At 48.4% G+C, this 22,312-nt stretch overlaps 1 protein-coding gene and 1 long non-coding RNA gene across 3 annotated transcripts; one reads left to right on the top strand and one right to left on the bottom strand.

The window, feature by feature from the left end:
- Positions 1-308: 308 nt before the first annotated feature.
- LOC148675340 (uncharacterized) lies at positions 309-3,999 on the bottom strand. 2 transcript variants are annotated; one of them, XR_015935495.1, is made up of 4 exons: positions 3,628-3,999; positions 3,212-3,306; positions 1,661-2,533; positions 309-626 (listed from the first exon to the last, which is right to left on the bottom strand). It is a non-coding gene; the product is annotated as an uncharacterized LOC148675340 (long non-coding RNA). The 2 variants fall into 2 exon arrangements; XR_015935494.1 differs by having other exon boundaries at positions 1,661-2,536.
- Positions 4,000-12,005: 8,006 nt separating this feature from the next.
- klf11a (Kruppel like factor 11a) lies at positions 12,006-17,610 on the top strand. The gene is made up of 4 exons (XM_088626589.1): positions 12,006-12,241; positions 13,519-13,788; positions 14,508-15,333; positions 16,938-17,610. The coding sequence occupies exons 1-4, from the start codon at positions 12,191-12,193 to the stop codon at positions 17,219-17,221; spliced, it is 1,431 nt and encodes a 476-aa protein (XP_088482715.1). The 5' UTR covers positions 12,006-12,190; the 3' UTR covers positions 17,222-17,610.
- The last annotated feature ends 4,702 nt before the right edge of the window (positions 17,611-22,312 follow it).

Consider the following 22,312-nt stretch of genomic DNA (forward strand, 5'->3'; position numbering starts at 1 on the left):
TTGTTTGCAGAACTTCATGGTCAGAAGGAGAGCTGGAAAGGTAACATTGCCACATGCTTGTGCCTTCACACCCAAAGCGGTTACCCTGTCTGCCAGCTGGGGTTACACGCTTGCGGTCAGAGACACAGTGACCTGCTGCACGGGGGAGTCACATGAACACCCCCCAAAAAAAATCTAACTGTTATTGATGTGTCTGTACCTGTGCTTAGGAATTGGCAGCATTGTGCTAGTTCTTTTCCAGTGGACCGAAGTAAACAAGGTGTGATTAAATCTCCAAACCGACGTTTTAGCGTACCACAAAAGATTGTCTGTGCTGAGAGGTGTTGTTGTGTTACTCTCTGCTTTTTTTAATAACTGCAGAATTGCTGGTGAGAACATGTAAATATTCACCCAGCACTTTTTTTCTTTATTCCTGAGCTCAAGTAACACTGGCAGTGTTGCGCAGCTCAAGGCAAGGGGGGGAGAAACTGCACCTGTATTCTGCCTGCTGGCTGGAGGAGGAGACGGTTAGTAACTCGGGCCTTGACGGAAGAGAGGAGAGCCGCTGGACGGAGACAACCTCTTCCTCTTCCCTGGGCTCCGGCTGCTCTTTCAGTTTGTTTTTTAATTGCCTTGCTGTCTTCAAACTGAAAACAAAGGAAAACATCTATCCACTCTCTAACTACTTTATCCAGCGTAGTGTCACGATCCCTCCTCCTAAGGGCGCTCCGGCTCTTTCACATTTTGCCGCTTCCGTGCACCTGCCCCCAGCCCTGCCCCTCCTTATTTAAGCCGGGCGCTCTCACTACTGCCCGGATCTGCATTGGAAGACGGACGCCCGGAGAGCCGCCTACCATCGGCGTCCCGACCCTGCCAAATCCGGCGCTCAGAGCGCCTGCCCTCGTCATCCTGTTTTTCTTTCCCTGTACCGGATCCCGTTCCGGTTTTTAACTCTCTTTTCTTCGTCTTGGATGGATCAACCGGATTCGGACCTTGGACTTCGCCCCGGATTTCCCCCTGGACTCCCTTGGACTTGTTTGCCACGCCCCCCTGTTCGTCCGCCTGCCCTGATCCTCGTCTTCTCCTCCCCGTGTCCGTTTTCACTCACTGTCTGTCTATAGACAGGATTAGACTGTCTGCACAGGGTCCTGAACCACGCATCGTGACACATAGGGTGAGAGGGGGGTCGGAGCCTATTCCAACAAGCAATAGCGGCAAAACAGGATACGCCCTGGAGAGGACTCTAGTCCATCACAGGACACACACAGCTGCAAACGTGCACATTCACACCACAGTCACATTGTCCCAGATGCCAATGGATCTACCAGTATGTCTTTGGACTGTGGGAGGAAACCCATGCAAACACAGGGGGAACATACAAACTCCACGCAGACAGCACCCCAGGTCCAGAATTGAACTGTAGGCCTCAGTGTTGCAAAGTAGCAACGCAAACCACTGCGCCACCCTTGAAGGAATACATAAAAATATTCCTTTCTACCTGAAGATAGGGTCATCATACCTTATCGCTAACAACAGCTCAGCCTTTTAATCTTGTGACTTCCAAATCAAGCCAAGGGTACCTTGTGTATCACTAACGATGGGACCTAATTAGCGGTTTAATTTATGAAAGAACTATCTTTAAATCTGGGGTCAGCATTTTAACATATCTGCCATCATTTACCTTACAATACACAGTGCAATATAGCTGTTCACAGAAGCAGTCCCCGAGCCCTGACTTGCAACAGCAACACCGCCTCACAGCCGGATCTAGTCAGCAGCCTGGTCAGTCCTGGGGTGGGAGACCTCTAACGAAGTCCCCACGGCCGGTGAAAGTGGGGGACCTGTAGGGGGGCACTCTTCCCACTGGCCCAGTGCGGTGACAGGGAACACTGTGCTGCAAGAGCTTCTGTCCTTCGAATGAGACTTTAAACTGGTGCTTTTCCACCGGTTAATGCTGTAGCATTAGCTTCAGTATGAGCAGGGACCCGTGTCAGCATGCGTCGGCTGCAAAGAAACAGGGAAACAGAGAGACACCGGGTTTCGGCGGTGGAGCCTTCTTCAGGTGTGAGGGAGAGAGGGAATCTGGTAGATAATAAAGCATGGGAGAACAAAAGACAGGGCAGGAGCAGGGAAGAAAGGGTATCGACACTCAGGGAGAACCGGAGAGTTGTGATGCAGAGAACCTGCAAATGAACAGGGAGGATTAGAAGGAGACGAGTCTGCCGTTGAGAGAAGATGTGATCCTAGTGTCAGGATAATTTTGCTTTCAGATGTCTTTCTCCAGTAGGAGCTCTGAAACCCCTCTGTGAGGACGCAGGCGGAGAGATCAGTGTGATCATGGCCGTTAGAGGTGAAATGGGGAACTATGGGCGTGGAGAGATCTTGGATCCTCACAGCTCTGACTAGTTCCCTGACATGGTCTGCCCTCCCGTCTCACCGATGTGAAGAGCTGGACAAGAGCTGCAGTACATGAGGCTGCTGAAAGCGTTCCCCCGTCATCAAAAACATCAGCAGAGCCTGGTCCCAACCTGGTGCCCATAGCAACTCCACTCACCTGCTGATAAAAAAGGTTATTCAGTGAGGAGGCATTCAGAGTGAGGAGCACTTCCGCAAGACGTACAAGAGAGTGGGTGGGTGGCTCAAGCGCTGTGCGTTTGTCCAGCGTGCGCTTGAGGGCTGTAAGACAGTCACTCTGGGGAATGTCGGTGTACAGTGAAAACTTCTGGTCCCTGAAATGAAATTGTCAAAAAGTCGGAGAGCATGGTTAGTGTCCTTAATATATGAAGGAAGCCTGTGAACCAGTGGTCTCATAAGGCTCTCACCTATAAGGCTATTTTTTCCTTACTGTAATGTTCTTTGAGAAGTTACTTTTAAAGGTGTTACATGGAATAATACAATAATTATTATTATTATTATTATTATTATTATTATTATTATTATTATTATTATTATTATTATTATTATTATTATTAACCCCAGTGCTCTGTCACACTGTCACCCTCGTGTTACTTGCCCTTTCAGTGGAGGAAGATGTTTGTTCCCCTCCCACATGCAAACTGCTTTGGGATCCTTGCAGATGAAGAGAGCTGCTGTCATTCTTATACAGAACAGAGGCACAGCTTGGAAGTATTGTGGGGTGATGTTACCATGTCCACCGGGGGGAGCATTGAACAAGACTCGGCAGTTCTTCACATACACAACACCAGGGTAAACACGGCCAGCAAAAACCTACTAAGAAAAATGATCAAGCATCTTCAGGAGGCTAATTCTTCTCCATCTCCTCCCTTGATGAAGTTTTGGCTCTTTTGCTCTGATCTAACAGTGGACCTGCAGCCTCAACAAGAAAGAAACAGCAGTTTAGCAGTTTTCCTCGAGACACCTTGGTAACAATGAATATACTGTATGAACGTATACTGTGGCAGAACACCAGTGAGAAAGCATAATAGAGACAAGGGTGTTTTTTTGATAGAGGATTTCATGAAAAAAACAACAAAAACCCCACAGCAAGTAAGTCTCCTTTTTCCTGTAGTCTCTAACAAGGGCACTACAGCTGGTGCGGTCTACAGACTTCTGTAATAATTACAGTTCATAAACCCCCAACTTGACCAGACCAAAGACTCGCAGCAAAGTATTAATAGCACTACACACATTTCAACCTCATTGTTCGAAGATAACGTTACTAAAATTGCAACGTTGCACAACAATGCGCCTGTCCTTCAGGCCTCGCCTCCTCCCTCGATAAGAAGCGATGGTAGCAGGCAGATAACCGCTCTGAAAGGACTGTAATGGCAACGCGACTGACACTAGGGGCCGCCAGAACAGCATCTCAGCAGAGGTTTGTAAATAGCTCCCCGATTGTGCGATTCGTAACGGCAATGGTGTGTTAACTATCGGAATTTTCACAATGGAACGTGTGTATATAAACTGTTTTGTGACGTCACTTGCTGCTGTTAGATAAGCAATAGTTTACTAGCCCAGCTGAACTGTTGGTGGCAGTCACCTCTAATGCCATAGGTATTTGTATAGGGTAGGTGTCAAGGGAGCTATACTGTATTTTTTTTGTGCCAATTTGTCATCTCACAATTGCAAAATCACACATTCTGCGACAAGAGCATTCCAAAACGTTGGAAAGTACTAATCATCTTTAATGAAGATGCACAGCAACTGAACATCTGGCCAAGGTAACTAAAAGTTATGAAAAGACTTGGATGCTGTCCAAGTAGGCTGAAAGTCAGGAGGGGATGACAGTGAACGGATATATCCCTCAGCATTCAGATCACAGTGTCCCCTGCAGTTCAGAATCTAACTCCTATGTAAGAAAAGCATTTCTTCTAGTTGTATTTCTGCTGTATTCTCTCTGTGTATGCTTAGATCTTGCACACAAAGCCACTGGCCACAGATACTTGGCCGGTTGTGAGCAATGTGGAGCGGTGCATTGTGGTCCACTCTCAAAGTGAACCATAGGGAAGGACTACCAAGCTTTGTACCATGGTATTCAATTCAAGCAGGCCATCACAGGCAGGTTTTTTTAAAAAAATCAAAATATACTTTTCACACTGTGAGGCCCCCTCATTGTTTGGGAAGAGGGGTAAAAAGTACTTTAATGTAAAGAATGGCATGATGGGAAGATGAAGGCCACCATTTTGAAACTCCTAAGGAAGGGTAGATTCGGCTGGGACGTTTCTTCACAGCCGTGGGCTTTAGCCGAGAATCACAGTATGTGGTAAATGCTCCAGATTCGACTCAAGTCGAGAAACGGAGCCAGAGGGTTCAAGTGGAGGAGCACACACCCTGGGCTGAGGTGAGGCCCCCCTGTGAGGAGAGGCCCAGGCCAAATGGCCCAGTGTCCCCCTCTCGGAGGGCCTGACCCACAGGGCCTTGTGGGATGGCCGGCTCGAGGGACAGAGCTGCCCAGGAAGTGGCAGGAGTCCCCGCTTTGCCCCCCCCCCACGCTCCCTGCCAACTGCGCGGCGCTGCTGAGGAAATCCCCCTCACAGCTGGCCAGGGACAAGGACAGGGTTCGAGCTGCTGGCGTCTGGCCCACACACCTGCTGGCTTTCATCGGAGCTGAGCTCTCCAATCCGACGAATCTGTCATTGAACCCACCTGTCGCTGGAGAACATAAGAAAGGTCACCAACGAGAGCCAGTCAGCCCTCGCGGTAGAGCCCTCTCGTTTAGCCACTTCATGGAAGAAGTCAGGGTGTCCCCTTCCACAGCATGGCTGGGTAGCATGATCCATACTCTCACATTCGTCGGAGTGAAAAAGTGCCACCTGGTTTGGGTTATTGATGGACTTCCATGCAGTTTCCACTTCTGCCCTCTGGCTCAGTAGGAATTTATGCAAGTTTTGTTTTCCTGCTCAGTTTGGAGATCTGAAGTCACTTGTGAAACGCAATCATTAAAAGGCAGTCTCCAACATGTTTGAGAGCTGAAAACAGTCAAAGAGTTCGCATGAGTTCACTACTGAGGGATCGATCATTTGATTGGGTGCTCAGGATGAATAAAACTCAGAAGGTGTGTGGGTCCCCAGCACCAGGACTGGCCCTGCCATAGGGATCACCCTGCACTTGCAGTGAGCTTCACTGGCTTCTGGCCTCAGTGGGCAAGCCTCTAAGATGCTCCCACTGTGCATTGCTGTTGCACATGTCTGCATCTTCCTCGGGAGGCCATGGGCAATCGTGTACAATTTCAATTCTCTACAAATCAGTTTTGACGATATATTTGTCTGAAGAGGGCAGGTAACTATATAAGCACAGCCGCTACCGTTCACTGGGGTCTTGACCACTGTCCTTCTCCCGGGCTGCTTAGCTGAATAAAACCCAGAACATACATGTGGGAAACTGGGATAAGTATGGGGAGCAAAAACTGGATGCATTGCTTCACCGGAGCTTTGAAATAGTCTGGAGCGTGAGAGTTTTTTAGAAAAAAACAGACAGGGGACTGTGCAGCGGCCTTCTTCAGGATGAACAGTAGAACACGCAGCAGAGGGCACAAGTGGGAACTACTGTACATGGAGGTGCCTTTAAAACCGAGAACAGGAGATGCTTCCTTACCCAAAGAGTTGTGGGAGCGTGGAACAAGCTACCCAGCCATTTGATTGATGCCAACTCCCTAGCTTACTCCACAAAATGGGTGGGTCAATGAGACAGTAACTACCAAAGGGTAGTTTCAATATAATTTTTTTTTTTACCAATGACCTCTGACAACTGATCCATCTTTTCAGGCAGTGTTCAGTTCTGGCAATTGATTTTTTTTTTTGTGGGTGACCTAAGGACAAACTTCTCTTCGGCTTGGCAGAGCTCTGCTCCCCGGTTCCGCTGAAACAGGATTCTGGCAATGCAGTGCCGTGTGATTAGCTGATTTGTTTAAATGGCAAGACGGCGTGTTTTCTCTCTGAAAGAGGGGCCGTGAGAGGCTCACCTTGACCTTGTTCAGGAGCCCGTGCTGATGCGTGTTGGAGCCAGTGATGCCAGTGGAGCCCCTGGTTCCCGGCCTGTGACATGCTAGGCCCTCTCGACATCTGCTCTCGGGCAGTAAAAACGAGCTCTCTGTCTGCTGTGCCTCCTGTTGACACAGTGGAATTCCTGCGTGTGCAAGTCATCACAGACGCACAGGCACAGCTCCAGCAGGGGTACGCGTCTGCTTATCTCTTCCGTGTTTGAAGACAAACTGAGACACAGCAGTGCAGAAATACAGAAATAGGCTACTGCTTTTCCAACCCCAGCAGCCTGAGCCAAACAGCGGTTTCCTCAATGAGGCCGTGCCACATTCTGTTCCGGTCTCCCAACATTGTTTCAGTAATGTTGTTTTTCCAAGTTCATTGAAATGAGTTCGATTTGATATGACAGAGAGGACGTAACTGCGGTGCAAATCAGACTAGCCTTCTCACAGGTGTCTTTGGGGTAGATTGAGTTTCTGCTCTGTAGGCGTCACGAGATGTTTTGGGAAAAACAATCCAGCCCCAATTCTCACTTTGGATTCCCAGGGCACCTCTTATTATAGAGAGCTAAAGCCATCCTCTCGGTAAACGGGAGGTTTTGGTGTTGCAACAGGATTTTCCGACACCCGTCTCAATATGGCTTTTTAAAATAGCTCAGTTTGGTTTTGGAGGCTGCCTTTTTTTTCCGCTACATGTGCGAGGAGAGACACTCCCCTGGAAACCGCGGCGATCGCGGATCAAATTATCCCGCGGACTGCCATTACTCTTGGCCAGACTGAGTTCTCCTCGCCCGCCACTGAGGCAGCTCCGGCAGCAGAGAGGATATTAGGAGTAACCTTTCCCCTAGTTTCTTTGCTCGCTTCATTCAACTCTCCCAGACGTGTTCGACAAACGCCCTGCCTTCCTCTGCTCAAGCTGGGTGCCGGCCTGCAGGAGCATTGCTCAACAGAATACTACTTCAGGTCATGGCCATGTAGGGCTCTTTGAGCTCGTGTTTTCCTCTGTAAACTGGGTCTGCACACATGGCACGCTCCCACAGCAAGCAAATTCCCAAACTGAAAACTTGAGGAGAGGACAGAGCACCTAGTAACATGCAATGCCTGGTACAGCAGACGTTGCCAAAGATTAGGACCGGCACTCGGGCAGCCTGAGAAACCAATCTGAAGGGAACAGTTTAGTAGCTAAATAGTGTCTGCAGGCTGCAATGTTGTTAATGTATTCATTTGTTTTTCAACGGAGCAGGGGGAGCAGACGGTTTGAGTGGGAAACTGTGTCAGAGGAACAGCATTTCGGCTGTTGAACCTTGTTCAGGTGTGAGATTTCATGTGTTTTAACGTATAATTCTCTTCTGAAAGTATAAATAGCTTTTGAGTTGATGTTATCCAGTGTAAAGCCCAACTTAGAAATTTAAGCAGGATTTCGGAGGGAATACATCAGTCTGGTTCCTATAATATAACTACAACAGTTTTACACATTTCTTCATATTCTGGACTGCACAGCAAAAATACAAATCTCAATTCTGTTTGACCAATTCATGTGCGTTACTGTCCGGTGTCAGAGAAGAGATTCAGTTTCTAACTGACGGTCGCTGACAGAGGGCACAAGTGGAAACTACATGAAAGTGCTTTTAAAGCTGGGAACAAAAGGTACTTCTTTACCCAAAGGGTAGCAGGAGTATGGAACAAGCTATCCAGCCATGTTGCTGAAGTTAATACCCTGGTTCAATTAAACTGCTAATTACCAGGTGGGCCAGATGGGCCAGATAAACTCCCCTCTTTGTACCCTTTTTTATTACCTTATGACACTTTGTGTCATGGGAAATCTGTACTTTGCCACCACGTTAAATCCTCATTCCAGACAACTGCAAGAAAGCTGTTGGTTAAGGTTATAAAATTGCGTCGAACAACGGAAGCCACATTTTAAAAGCAATCCCAAGACAAATCGGACGCCATTCTGTCTGCCGTGCGTAAGAGAGATGATGAGCTGAACTGCGGCTGTCTTTCCACATTTTCACAGCACCCTGCAGCAGTCTGGGCGGTTGCTGTGTTTATCAGAGGCCTCCCCCATCCTAATCTGGGGTCTAAGTGTTTTGGGAGGAAGGAAGATCTGGAGGTGGGGAGCTCTGCTACAGTAGCATGCAAGTGTCAGAGGAGCAGGCATTTCAATCCCATACATCACTGAATGCCATGTCAACAAAGTTGATTGGATTTTGCTCCGGTACAGTCCAGATAAGGAGCTGTGATAGCTCAGATGGCAAGGGCGTCTAGCGCCTGACCAGAAGGTCCCGGGTTCAATCCTAGGTAGGGATGCAGCTTGCTCTAATTCCTTCCAGATGGCTCCCAGGTCCACTCAGCCTGCTTTCCACATGAGTCGAGATGGTTAATCCTTCTGGGGGTAACAGGCCGGCCAGAGCGTGATGCTGATCATATCACCTCCAGTGTTGGAAGGTCAAGAAGAAGTGTGGCCCTTGTCCCCCCCATTCCCCCATGGGCCTTTATGGCCTGAAAAGGGGACCTAACCTCCCTACGGTCCAGATAAAAACAAAACACAAAATTCACTTACACATACAAAGTACATATTATTCAATCAATAGATCTAAATCTAGGCTATTGATAATATTGAGGTGCTCAATGGCCTCTAGAGAGAGATTCTATTTCAGAATCCAGCAGGACTGCACTTGAGGCTTTGAAACCTCCTGCCTGAATGGAGACGTATAAGAAGGAAGTGGGGTTGTGGAAGGGGTCTGTGGACGCCTTCTTAGCTTCCAAACTATTAGTGCCCTTGTGGACCCCACCTCTGCTTCCAGGCAGGGCTTATTTCCACCAGTGCACTAATAAAACATGCATGAGAGACACATGGGGTGTCCTTACACACAGTACGCATTTGAACAAATGACAGAATGGCCCCCTAAACACATTTTTTAATTATGCAGGAGGAAGCGCGGGTCTACAAATATGAAAAAACAGGTACTTGTTTCACCAGCCTGAGTTGAGGATTTGTCCCTGAAACCTGGCTTCTGCCTTTCATTATACAAGTAATGTTCTACCTGGAAAGCTCATATTCGTACACAAAAGTGAGTACTTATCCGTCACTTTCAGTTTGAATTTCTACTGCACATGTATCCAGAAATGCTACTGTCAGTGTGGGTAGAACAGTTTACGATTTCTTAGGGGTGAATGTGATTTTTTTACGATCCATCCTTGAAACTAGGATTAAGGAATGATAAAATCTGTAATATATATTTAAGGAAGACCCTTTTCTTCATTTTACTTTTTTCATTTTTCCATTTTAAATGCTGACAAGGGCTTTTATTTACCTGCTTACAGCGGATCAATTGTTAAGGGGGCTCCTAGAAATCAGACTTATTCACTTCCTACAGCCAGGCATGTTGTGCAGCACAGAGAACATACCGTAGGTTTTACTCCTAGTTTTACATCGGTGTCATTCAGCAGGAATAGTTATCTGAACTCTGGAACTCTGGGCACCACAGTGTTGAGGGGGTAAAGAAGACTTTAGACTACGGCAGGATATTGCACCCTTGATATTGCTGTATTGTCCTTCTAAGATTAATAAACCACAGCACAGAGAAAGCCCAGTGTCAGTCCTCTGCCCGCAACCCAGGTTTCCTTCAAGGATCATGCTTTATAGCTTTGGGGAGTCCATTGCAAAATGAGTTTGTAAGGAAAAGTCATAAATACATCTACATTACAGTAGCCTGTGGATAAGAGTTTCACTTCTTACATTTTGAACATCCAGAAACATTTGACACGTGACAAGGAATCTTTGTCTTCCTAAACCATATTGTTATTTTGCCAAGTTGTTTCTGTAATGGGCAATGAGATAATAATAATAATAATAATAATAATAATTATAATAATTATAATAATAGTAGTAGTAGTAGTAGTAGTAGTAGTTGTTGTTGTTGTTGTTGTTGTTATTATTTATGAAACACCTTTCCAAACCCAAGGATGCTGTACATCAGGAATGAAGAAAAAGACAAGAAAAGTACAATAAAAGTAAATGGAAAAAAAACAAGGATAGTTTGTTACAAATTGAATGCAGGCAATCAGACGCAGGCCTTGGTCAAAAGGTAAGTGTGAAGATTCGATCTGAAGACAGTCACAGAAGTGGTGACTCCTGAAGTCTGGGGGCAGTGAGCAGAGGACTGGCCTCAGCAGAGCGCAGCCTACAGGGGGGAGCAGAAACATGGAGAGTTCAGAGATGTATGAAGGAGCCAGATTGTTTAGAGACTTGATATCAGCAACAAGACCTTATCATGAATACGTGACTTTATAGGCCACCCGCGTAGAGACTTCAGTGTAGAAATAACATGTTGACAGGGCCTGGTGGGAGTAAGTCTTCTTGCTGCAGAGTCTTGGACATATTGCAACTTGTTGAGAAGAGAGTTAGGAAGCCCACAGAGTAAAGAGTTAGAGGAACATCAAGCCTTGATGTTAGAAATGCATGGCTCCCAGCCTCGGACACTTATACAAATCCCCTAATGCGGGCAGTATTTCTGAGGTGACAGAAAGATGTCTTAATCAACTTTCTCACATTTGGCTCGAAAGACAGGAGAGGCTCCAGTGTGACTCCCAGATTCCTGACTATGGCTGACGCCTGAAATGAGAAGCCATCCGCCATGACCGTCATGCCCCATTACCACCATCACACAAACAGGTGCTCCTGCTTGGCAGGAAAATGGCCAATTCTGCAGGTAAACACTGTGAAACAACATTGTATAGCAGTACAAGTAGGGAGCTCCGTCAACATGCGTAGGCTGCAAAGGAACAGGTAACGGATTTATTCCCTGGTGAAAAGAGAAGAAAGGAAACACAACGTTTCAGCTGCGGAGCCTTCTTCATATTTTATAGCGGCATGGCACTTAGGGCAAGGCGGGGGTGTGTGTGCTGAGATAAACGTGCAACCAGGTGATCAGGGAGCTTTCTGTCAGAAAACAAAACGGGCTGAGGATACGATTATACTGTGGCGATCCGTGATCGAGTGAGAAGGAACAGCAGTGAACAAATATTCAATAAAGACGGCAAAGTGTATCATTGTACCTAAAAGTCATAAATAAATCGTTGCTAAATTGCAGCTCCGCGATATGGGGGGGTACGGTTAACGTTAGCAGACGGTATGCTCTGTTACTGTAACAGAATGTACCACCGCCCAGATTTTCTTTTTTTTAAACGATCTGCACCAGATCTGCCGGCCCTGGCTGGCGACTTCTTCCTGCAAGCGAGCGACCGACCGTGTGTGCGTGTGTGCGCGGCGGGTGTAGCCGCATCTCCCCCGCTCTGGCAGCCCGGACGCCTTTTCAGAAGTATCTCACGACTCCGCTTGTTCGGCGCCGCGACCTTTCCCCTAGTTTTCATGCTCGCAGTTCAGCGGGTTTATCCTGACACGGCTGACTCCCCCGGCACGCCTCCTGCCGGCCACGCACCCCGGCCTCCGCCAATCGCGCCGCAGTCACGCACTGATCACGCGCCGCCTGCCCCCCGATTGGGCGCCCGCTGATACACCTTTGTCTCTCATTGGTAGCATGTTGCCACCCGCCAGTAGGCTCTCTATTTTGTTTTTCTTTATTTCCCTCCCCCATTTTTTTTTTTGGTTGCGCTGCACAGCTGAGGTTGAGCCCCGTCGGGTGAAAGCGAGTTTAATTCTATGCTCAGTCTTGACTGAGCGGTCGTGTTTGATTTTTTTTTTGCCTTCTTTGTTCTCTTTGTTTCCAAATACCCCTGTAGAGGGGAGGAGGGGGCTGCATAGGAAAGATGCAGAGTTTTACATCGTACCAGAATTTCGCAACAGATTCATCTAGTGGGGTAGGTACAGAGCGCTTGATGTCATTCATTCTATACGCGTTTATAAACTGCGTCCGTCTGCCCATCTTTCAGTGTATCTTTCGGCCGTGCGCGTTTTCGGTAGCTCTGAGTAATGAAATACTGTCAGCCTAGTGCATTCTTGAAGGGCTCGCGGGTTTGCATTACTAACCGGCATATCAGCCGTTTCGAGGGGAGGAAAAGATGCTCCCGTCTGCAAAATGATATCCGATGCAACAATTTTAAAAGACTGTCCGCGATCTCAAAGTGTCGCGTATCTGGAGGGTCGTTCCCGAAACGAAAGATGCCGATTCTCACAAGTGCCTATGAAATATTGATAGGTACGAGCATACGCAAAACTTTAAAAAAGTCTGTGTAACAACCGCAGCTGTGGCTGCTGGTACGAGGTGCAATGTTGTCAAAGTTATTCTATTTAAAAAAAACGTTTTAAAAAGGTGTCAGCCGTCTCGGCGAACATGTGCCACTTCTTCACAAGACCGTAACGCTCGAGTACGCAGTACGCTTTTTTGTTTTTGCAGTGGTGCGCGTCCCTAGCGCAAGGGAAGACGCCTGCTTGTTTTGGTTTGGCTAGTTCTGCGTGTGCCTTGAGTTTTCGGGGAGTGGCTTGGGCCGAGTCTCCAGGCAGGTGAGGCAGGCAGGCACTTACTTCCGGGAAAGTGATGAGGTCCCCCGCGCCGCGCGGGCAGAGCGCCCGTGCCTCTGGCAGGGGTGGCTGCGGGGTGACGTCACCGGGCGCTCCTTATTTGGCGATGGGCGGCTCCCCGCGCCGCGGAGTATCCGCTATGTCAGGAGGGAGGCGGGGTTGGAGTAGAGGCAGCGCTTTCCACTTCATAATTATTTTTTTTATGACGGCCATCGGAAGCTGATCGTTCAGATGCTGCCGGTTATGTTACAGAGTTGTTGTGGCTTTTAACTGACAGTTATGCACTTACACGGCCCGCGATTGGCAGACCGTAATCCAGCCGGCAAAACAGAATTTAAAAACGTTATAGGTGTTTGTCTGCTGATCTCGTCTTCGTGCCCCCAGAGAACTCATTTTCATTTTTTTTTAATTAAAAATGCATGTCTTTCTTTTTTGGGAGGGGTCTTTCCTTGGCTTGTATCACAGAGGGGATAGAAGTCAAGTGGGCTGTTGCGGAACAGACCCCTTGAAACGATACCTCGGGTGGGAATAAAAACTTAAAAAAAAAAAATCTCACGGTGAGAAAACGAAACAAAACCCTGACCCGCCCGAACCCTGTCTCGCCTCCCCTGCCCAGGCCGGCATCATGGACATCTGCGAGTCCATCATGGAGAGGAAGCGGCACGACAGCGAGCAGTCCTCGGCCAGCGGTGCGCTGGAGCACACCGACCTGGAGGCGGTGGAGGCGCTGGTGTGCATGAGCGCCTGGGGTCAGAGGGCGCACAGGACGGAGCCCTGCCGGGCCCGGCCGCTCACCCCGGCCTCCGACTCCTGCGACTCCCTGCTGCACACGGACGCGCCGCTGGACGGCCCCGGGCCCAGAGACTTCGTGTCTTTTTCCTCGCTGGTAAGGAAAGGTGGTCTCTCTCTCTCTCCTCCTCCTCTTTTTTTTCCTGGATGCTGGGTTCCACTAAAACACTGGCTAGATGTTAATAATAATAATAACAACATCACTTTATTAACCCTTTACAATTTCTTGTATTAGGAATTTGTCTTTTCACATATCCCAGCTTGCTCTCCATGAGGCACACAGACAGGGAGAGAAGCTGGGGGTCAGAGCGCAGGGTCAGCCATTGTACAGCGCCCCTGGAGCAGTTGGGGTTGAGGGCCTTGCTCAGGAGCCCAACGGAGTAGGATTCCTCTGCCAGCTGTGGGATTTGAACCGGCAACCTTCCAGCCACAGGCGCAGATCCTTAGCCACAGAGCCCCCACTCCGCCCATGTGTGTGTTGTAGCTAGGCCAGGTACTTCTGGTTTTTATTTTCAGACTGGGGGGTCTGCAGGCGGGCGAGCTTGTAGGTCGGTGGGAGTTTGTCCCGTGAGCGCTCCGCTCTGAGGCTGGGCTCAGATCCGGCGAACTGGGTTGGACTCGGCGGTGTATCCCAGGCTGAACTCTGCTGGGCAGCAGTTCAAAGTCAGAGTTTGCTCCCTGCCTGGCTGTTTACCTTGAGGAAGGATGGCTGATGTTATCGGGACCGTGAGGAAGCAACGCCGTGGCGACGGCGTGGTGTGAGCTGCGCCGGCGGCCGACTAATCTCTGTCTCCCGCTGTTTGGACTTGTTTGCAGTGCATGACCCCGCCGCACAGCCCCAGCTTCTCCGACACCCCCGCGGCCTCCCCGCCAGCGCCGGGCCCGGGGCCGAGAGCCGCGGCGGCGGCCGGCCGGAGGCTCTGCGCGGGCGGAGCCGCCGAACCCCGGACGCCGGCGTCCCCGGAGCGGTCCGCGCCGCGGCCCTGCCGGGCCCTGACCACCAGCGTGATCCGCCACACCGCGGACAGCACCCCCTGCCGCCACGTCTCCTCGGCGCCGCCGGCCCCGTGCTGCGGCGCCTCCGGGAGGGACCGGCGCGTGGCGCCCTCCTCCTCCGCCGCGCCGCCGGCCCCTCCGGCCCCGCGGGATAGCGGCGCCGTCGCGGACAGCAAGGGCATGGCCGCGCCTGCGTGCCCCGTACCCGTGCCCAGCTCGCCCGTGCTGTGCCACATGTTCCCGGTGAGCGGGCAGGCGGCGGGCGTGATATCTGCCTTCATCCAGGCGCCCGTTCCGGCCCACGCCGGCGGGGTGAAGCCGATCCTGCCCCAGGCCGCCCCCGCCGCTTTCTCGCAGCAGTTCCTGATGGGGGCCCCCGTGCCCCAGGGCACTGTCATGCTCGTCCTGCCCCCCTCCCCGGTGCCACAGCCCCCGCAGGGCCCGCAGGCGGTCGTGACCCTGGGCAACACCAGACTGCTGCCCCTGGCCCCTGCGCCCCTGTACGTGCCCTCCGGCCAGGGCGCCGGCGCCGGCGCCTCCCAGTCGGACTTCTCCCGCCGGCGGAACTACGTCTGCAGCTTCCCCGGGTGCCGCAAGACCTACTTCAAGAGCTCGCACCTCAAGGCGCACCTCCGGACCCACACAGGTGAATACAGGCCCCGCCGGGCAGGATTCTGGAATGCCGGGTGCGGATTTGGCTGAGGGCCCAGCTCCCGGCCACGGGACGAGGAGGCTGGGGACCCCCCCGCCCCAAGCCAAGCGCGCGGGGTGACCCACGGGGCAGCTGCAGAGGGGGAGGAGGGCTGCAAGAAGACGTGTGTGAGGGAGAGGGGATCACGTACGGGATTTCCAGTGGTTTAGGAGAGGAAATGACATCGGGGGGTGATTGCGGATTTCCGACGGCCAACTTGGTTGTTTCCGACGGCCAAGTTCGCTTTTTTTCAGGTCGGTGACAAAGATCGCGTATCAGCGGGAACTGCTCGCGTCCGACCAGCATGTCCTTATATCACGGCCCCTCTTTATTCCGGGTTTTTTGGGTTTTATTGCAGGATAGCGTATAACGCAGTGTGTTTGTGGGAGATGAGCTGTGATTCTGCGGCCGTCAAAGTGTAGCGTCGAACGGTGCTCAAGGGGAAGAGGCTTGAGAATAAACCGATTTACTTAACGGTTGACAGAACCGAGGTTGTAGTTGAAGGCCGAGTTGTCGGGAGTTGTTAGAGAGGGAAAATGGCCTTTTTGTGTGTGGTTTTGGTTTTATGGAGTGAAGAAGAATAGGCGCAAACATTGTCAGGCGCGATGTACGTTTTCCCATAAGGCTTGAATTCTCATAAGACACCCGGAGACTTTTTATCTCGCGAAGATGTAAGATGGCAATAAGCGCTGTGCTGTAAAACCACGGCAAAATGTCATTAAGCAACAACAGATTATAACGTATGAAACAACCGGTTCAGTTGATTGAAACAGATTTGTTTTTCTATATTTGGGGATATAAGGCTAAAAGGGACCAATTAAATCACATGAATAATTGGACTATTTTAAAGTTTTTGCATTTTTCTGATATATATGTGAATTGTAAATATCAAACAATTTTCTATGGAAATGGCAAATGTTGTCTTAAGGATACTGCTCATTATCAATCCCGTTTCACACAAAGTCTCTAGTTTTAGGGGGGGAAACATGAAATTCATAAAGAAGTGGGTGAAATGTTCATCTAGATGATTCTGTGCTTCAGATGTACAGTTTTCAGAAGAACTCCAGTGTGCTATAAGAGTACTTATACACTTCGAGGATGCTCTTTTGTGGTGCTGGGACTCTAGGTTCAGGTTCTGTGTGGAGTTTGTGTTCTCTGTTTTATTGAGTTTCCACCCACAGTCTAAAGACACACTGGTAGGTAGGTTGACTTCTGGGAGAACTGGCCCTGGTGTGAGTGGGTGTTTGCGTCTGTGTGCCCTGCGATGGACTGGTGTCCTGTCCAGGGTGTGTCCTGCCTTCCGCCCATTGCCTGCTGGGATAGGCTCCGGCTCCCCCACAGCCCTGAATTGGATTAAAACCGTAAGAAAATGGTAAAGTCACAAAGATTATTTTCACGAAGCTCTTAAAACATTTTGTCCTGAACCCACAGGGGTTCACCTGTCCAACCTCACAACAGACGGGCAAAGAACGTGAACTGATCCGCGAGCCCGTTACCTGGTTTTTCACCCAGGCTCGGTTGTTTCATTTCTCTCTCTCTCTCGTTCTCCTGCGTTCCAGGTGAAAAGCCCTTCAGCTGTACCTGGGAGGGCTGCGACAAGAAGTTCGCGCGCTCGGACGAGCTCTCGCGCCACCGCCGGACGCACACGGGCGAGAAGAAGTTCGCCTGCGTGGTCTGCGAGCGGCGCTTCATGCGCAGCGACCACCTGACCAAGCACGCCCGTCGCCACCTGACCGCGAAGAAGATCCCCAGCTGGCAGGCGGAAGTCCAGACCCTGAGCGGCACGCCGCCCGCCCCCAGCCCCATCCTGCCGCTCGGCATGCTGGTACCCGCCTCGCACTAGCCCCACCCCACCCCCCCACCCCCCCTCGGGGACAAACGGACCGTGGCGGAAACCAGCCAGCTGCTACGCAGCTGATGGAAGTCTGACCTTGCACTGGACTCTCTTACCCATTCGGATTCCCCCCCCCTCAAAGACGTTTTGTTTACTTTCATATCCGTAGCATTTTACAGACGTCTGCACTCTTTGCCAAAGCCGTTGTGTCAAGTTCTTTGTCTGTTTTGTATATATGAATGTATTGTATATTCTGAGCTGCATTTATTGAACATTAAAAGACAAAATAAATTGTTATATGTGAAAAGATCTGTAAGTGAACAGTATTCTATTACACTGTGACAATTATGTACTATCATACTTTGCATATTATTTAATAAACGTTTTTCATAAATGAACAGTTTCCTGCATGCGACAGATTTATTTAAATAGAATGGCTGGAATGCTATTAAATATAAAGCAAAATTAATATTCATTACGTCCACACTGCTGCTCCTCCTTAGGATTCTTAGTATCAACTATTTTTGATTCTTCCCAAGTTCATTATGCTCTCGTTGGTTCACCTGTTGACATGATCCTAATTTAAAACGGTATCCAATTTGTTAAGTCTTTGAGAAGCTCCAGTACATAAAAGGTTTGCTGGGCTGTAGCTGCTACACAGCTATGAGTGAGGATCACTAGAGTCACAACAACAGTCCTTGAGAGTCAAGCAGTCCGGGAGGTTTAGTTGGTAATTTTTTTTAGATGGTGGCCTACTTTGAAAAGTGTTAGTAGTTTTGTCATGTTAAGTCATTGGCACAATTTTGTAGTTTAGAGCATGGGTCGGTGATGTACGAGTCCAGTCCTGGGGTCCTGCAGGTGTCTGGGTGTTCATTCCACCCTGCTCTTTGCCCATAATCTCTTCGTTTAAATGACCCAATTAATAACAAACTTCTCAACAGGCAATAATCGATTTAACTAGTGTGGTGTTCAATTAGCTTACTGATAGCTTGGACCTCACTCCATTGAAACATTACTTGTGTAACTGATCAATTTCAGAAGCCAGTGATCCTGACCTGTAAATATAATTATGTAAATGATTTTTGATGGTGAGCTATGAGAATAATTGGACTGGGGCTCTGTGGTATCAGGGCTGGAGACATACAGAATTACAGTCCTCCAAGACTGAAGGCAAACAGGCCTTGGAAATTGGAATAAAAAGAGAGGACTTCATCCTTTGAGGAATTACATCAACGGGTTTGTCCGAATAGATCTTTAAATAATAACAATATACTGGTTCATTGATATGCTCTAATGGCCCTGGAGTATCGCCATGTCTTCTGAACTCTTACACCCCTTTATCTGAATCAATCATTCACTTATCTGTACAACACTGTTTTTACTCGTTAAGGATAATGAGTTAACTATAAAACTCGTGGACTGCGACCCTGCAGTATCGGGAGTGATCAGTGCTCTAGTGTGGAAATTGCTGGGGCGGGTTATTCGGGTCATTAATTTTGACTTGATCTTTTCAGCGATCAGCAGAACTGCTTCCTGGAGGCATGCTGACGCCTAGAGTTGTGTGTGCTTAGATTCTTTACCACTTGACGAGCAAAGATCACCGCTGTCTTGTTGATTTAAATAAAGACGTGCATCGTCACAGCCGATTCTCAATAATACAAAAAATTAGTTTGTGGAATCTGAAGGCAGTCGTTTAATTGCACATGTAAATATGAGAGGACAAAGCCTTCATCTCAGCAGGAAGGGGGTTCAATCTGTCAAAGGAAAGAAAAAATTCATTTCAGCTATGACTATGAAATGACTAATTTATTTGCAGGGTGAGCACGTTTTATACAATCCATTAAATATCTGTGATTGCACGTCTCACTTTTTGAATGTAAAATTGAATTATTTAGATCCATCTTTTCAGATACTAGGAAATTTAAGTAATTATTCCAAGTGTTAGATTACGATGTAGAATCGATGTAAGACGCACTGCCATGATAAAGGGTTGTAGAAGTGTTAATTTGTATTAATTATATGCCATACAAATTCTGGTCCCCATTTATAGTTGGGGTTGTTGTAAACCAAGGCTAAGTATATTTTGAAGATCATAACAGTTGAAGGGAAGTGTCCCCATCTGGAACATAAACCCACGATCTGTTCCCTAACTCTTCTTCGCACACCGCAGGGTCATTTAAAATTTCATTGAACACAAAAGACTTGTCAGAGAAATGCTTTTGCTATTTAAGTTCAGAAATCCCGACGGGGATTTCACTTAAAAAATATCAGACATCTGAGTGAGCAGATTTTGTTTCCTGTTTCGAAAAACAAGTCATTCACTTCCACTTACGACTGAATAAAAATCGGATTGTTGTTTTCTTTTCTTTCTAGTGCGCTTTAAAAAGTAATACATTGTTGCGCTACAATTTTCATTTTATTATGAGCAAAGAAAGAGAACAAGATCAATTCCAATCCGAGATTTGATTTAATACACACGGTGAAAATAATATTGCCTTAGCTTGGAGCACATATCCACCCTTCGGCTTGGACTAATGCCACAGGAACACTCGCTGCCAAATTCAGCACACAGCGACTCCTTCAACTTCCTCCTTCTGTTACCTGGTAACAAGGATCTACCAATCAGAGCGCCGGCCGCGCGGGCTGCCAGGGGCGCTGCGACCAATCCTCAACTGGTGCGGCGCTCTGAGCGGAGCCGAGCGCGCTCGTCACTGCACGGCGTGGGTGGCCTGAAGTCAGCGGGGAAAGACCGTCACCCGCGAGGCGCCCAGGAGCCCCGGGGCCGGAAGTGAAACCACCACGCTGGGCGTTTCATAACACCGACAACAGTCAGACGGGAAACACTATTAGCACTTAGTTAATATGATTTAATAATGAATACTATACATATTTATTGTTAATATTATATATTTAATAATAATAATAATAATAATAATAATAATAATAATAATAATAATGTTATTTAAATCTTTTTCATTTTCCTAACAATTTGCAAGCGACTAAAGTGTTTTTTTTATTTGTTGTTGTTGCTGTTTGAATGTTTGAAAGCTCCGGGGTGTGCCTTTCAGTGTGACATTTGTATGTTCTGCTTGTGTTCGTGTGGGATCGCTGCTGTCTCCAACACACGCAGTTTAGGTCGAGTGGTGTCTCTAAAATCAATTGTTCGCCTGTGTCTTCCTTATCCATCCAGCCGTTTCCCAAGCGCTTGATCTACTACAGGGTCGCTGGGGGAGCCGGGGCCTATCCCAGCAAGCAACGGGCGCAAGGCAGGGCGCACCCTGGACGGGACACCAGTCCATCACAGGGCACACCATGGCAAACGTGAACAGAAATCTTTAATCCACCACTGCAAATGTTTAACCTCTATGGACTGTGGGAGGAAACCTACAAGAACACGGGGATACAAGCATACAAACTCCAAGCAGATAGCACCCCTGGTCCAGAATTATAATAATTATAACACTTGTACTTAATATAACACTTTTCTGGAAGTTCCACTCCAAGGGCTTTACAGGTAAAGGGGACTCCACTCCACCACCACCATGAGTGGTGCCAGGGTAACACCCCTACTCTTTTCAAGAAACACCCTGGGGTTTCTAATGACCACAGAGAGTCAGGACCTCGGTTTTACTTCTCATCTGAAGGATGAAGCATTTTTTTACAGTATAGTGTCCCCGTCACTATACTGGGGCATTAGGACACACACAAACCGCAGGGTGAGCGCCCCCTGCTGGCCCCACTAACACCTCTTCCAGCAGCAACCTTAGTTTTTCACAGGGTGATTGAGCCCAGGGCCCCAGGGAGGGGAGACAACAGCCAAGATAATCACCCCAAGTCAGTCACCACTATAAATCCTGTACCCGATCCCCTTCTCTCCCTCGCGCTTGCCTTCTTGCACCCCTCCTCCGCAGCTGCCCCTTGGTCACCCCTCACTCGGGGTCAGGGGTCCCAGCCTCCTCGTCCCGTGGCATCGGCCAGGCAGCTGCAGACACATTGTGACTACAACACCCCAGAATCCTTCATTCTTGGGTTTTCTTATTCCTGGGGCGCCGTATCTGTACAGCCTAAGGTCTGAAGCCAAGCGGTATAACTAGAGAGGAAAGGGGGAAAAAAAAAAGCTTTGACTTATATTTTTCAGTGCCACAAAGAAGTGGCCACATATTACGGGAACTGCATAGATTCTGATTGTTCGAAAACAAGTTATAATTGTAACACACGAGCTGTTGCTCACAACTTTAAAAAATAGAAATTCTTAAACCGGCTTATCGAAGCTCGTCTAAAGCGGAGAGACACTGAACGGACTGCGGCCTCGTTTAGAAACCACTAGGTGGCAGTGTGCAGTAAAACATAAGGCAGCGGCGCACGGCTCCGATCTCGTAAGGCCGCAGTGCCTCAATTCCCATTCCACCCGAGGAACTCCTAGAATGATGGGATTATTTGGTTTGGCTGGACCGGTTTAACAACAGCTCTCTGTACTTTAACTGGTAGATGTACGAGAGTCTGGAGTTGTGCACCGAAAACATAGGGACTGAGAACTTAAATAAATAACTTGTTTTCTATACCGTGAGATTAGTCTTGTATAAGGGTTTCCCGTATTGCTGGTTTTAATTATCCCACATTTGCTGGTAGGAATGTCCCTCCCAGGAAGTCAGTACTATGAGAGGACTGTGTGATAAAGTCAGGAAATGAAAGTTACAACAGTCCCACACTTGTGTTTTTTTAAAATACGTTTTTATTTAAACACCAGAAATACAAAAAAGGAGACAGAATCATGAAATAGACACTTCACTTTTATTTAATATAATTTAAATAAAAAAGGAATTCAGCTTTAAAAACATGAATAGAGGGAGCAGTATTAGACCATTTAAATTTGTGGATAAAGTATTTTGCCAAAATAATAGATTAATAATAAAAACATATCCTTTATCCAAATCAGATCTAACAAAATATTGTAACGCTTACGGCCGACAGGCGCTGTGTAAGAGCCGGCGTACCAGAGCGGGTGACGTCACCGCCCTTCCCTGTGATAGCAGGACCACAGCTACTGGGCTGTGGAGAGATCTCTCTTTGGCTCACGGGGCTAGGTCGCTGCAGAGAGAC

The sequence above is a fragment of the Lepisosteus platostomus genome, chromosome 3 (genome assembly GCF_059453375.1).
Source record: "Lepisosteus platostomus isolate fLepPlt1 chromosome 3, fLepPlt1.hap1, whole genome shotgun sequence".
NCBI lineage: Eukaryota > Metazoa > Chordata > Actinopteri > Semionotiformes > Lepisosteidae > Lepisosteus > Lepisosteus platostomus.

Bases quoted from the DNA above. Each gene is read 5' to 3' on its own strand.
- klf11a (XM_088626589.1), top strand. From the start codon at position 12,191: ATGCAGAGTTTTACATCGTACCAGAATTTCGCAACAGATTCATCTAGT. The intron at 13,789-14,507 runs GTAAGGAAAGGT...ACTTGTTTGCAG, and splicing joins TCGTGTCTTTTTCCTCGCTG to TGCATGACCCCGCCGCACAG. The intron at 15,334-16,937 runs GTGAATACAGGC...CCTGCGTTCCAG, and splicing joins GCACCTCCGGACCCACACAG to GTGAAAAGCCCTTCAGCTGT.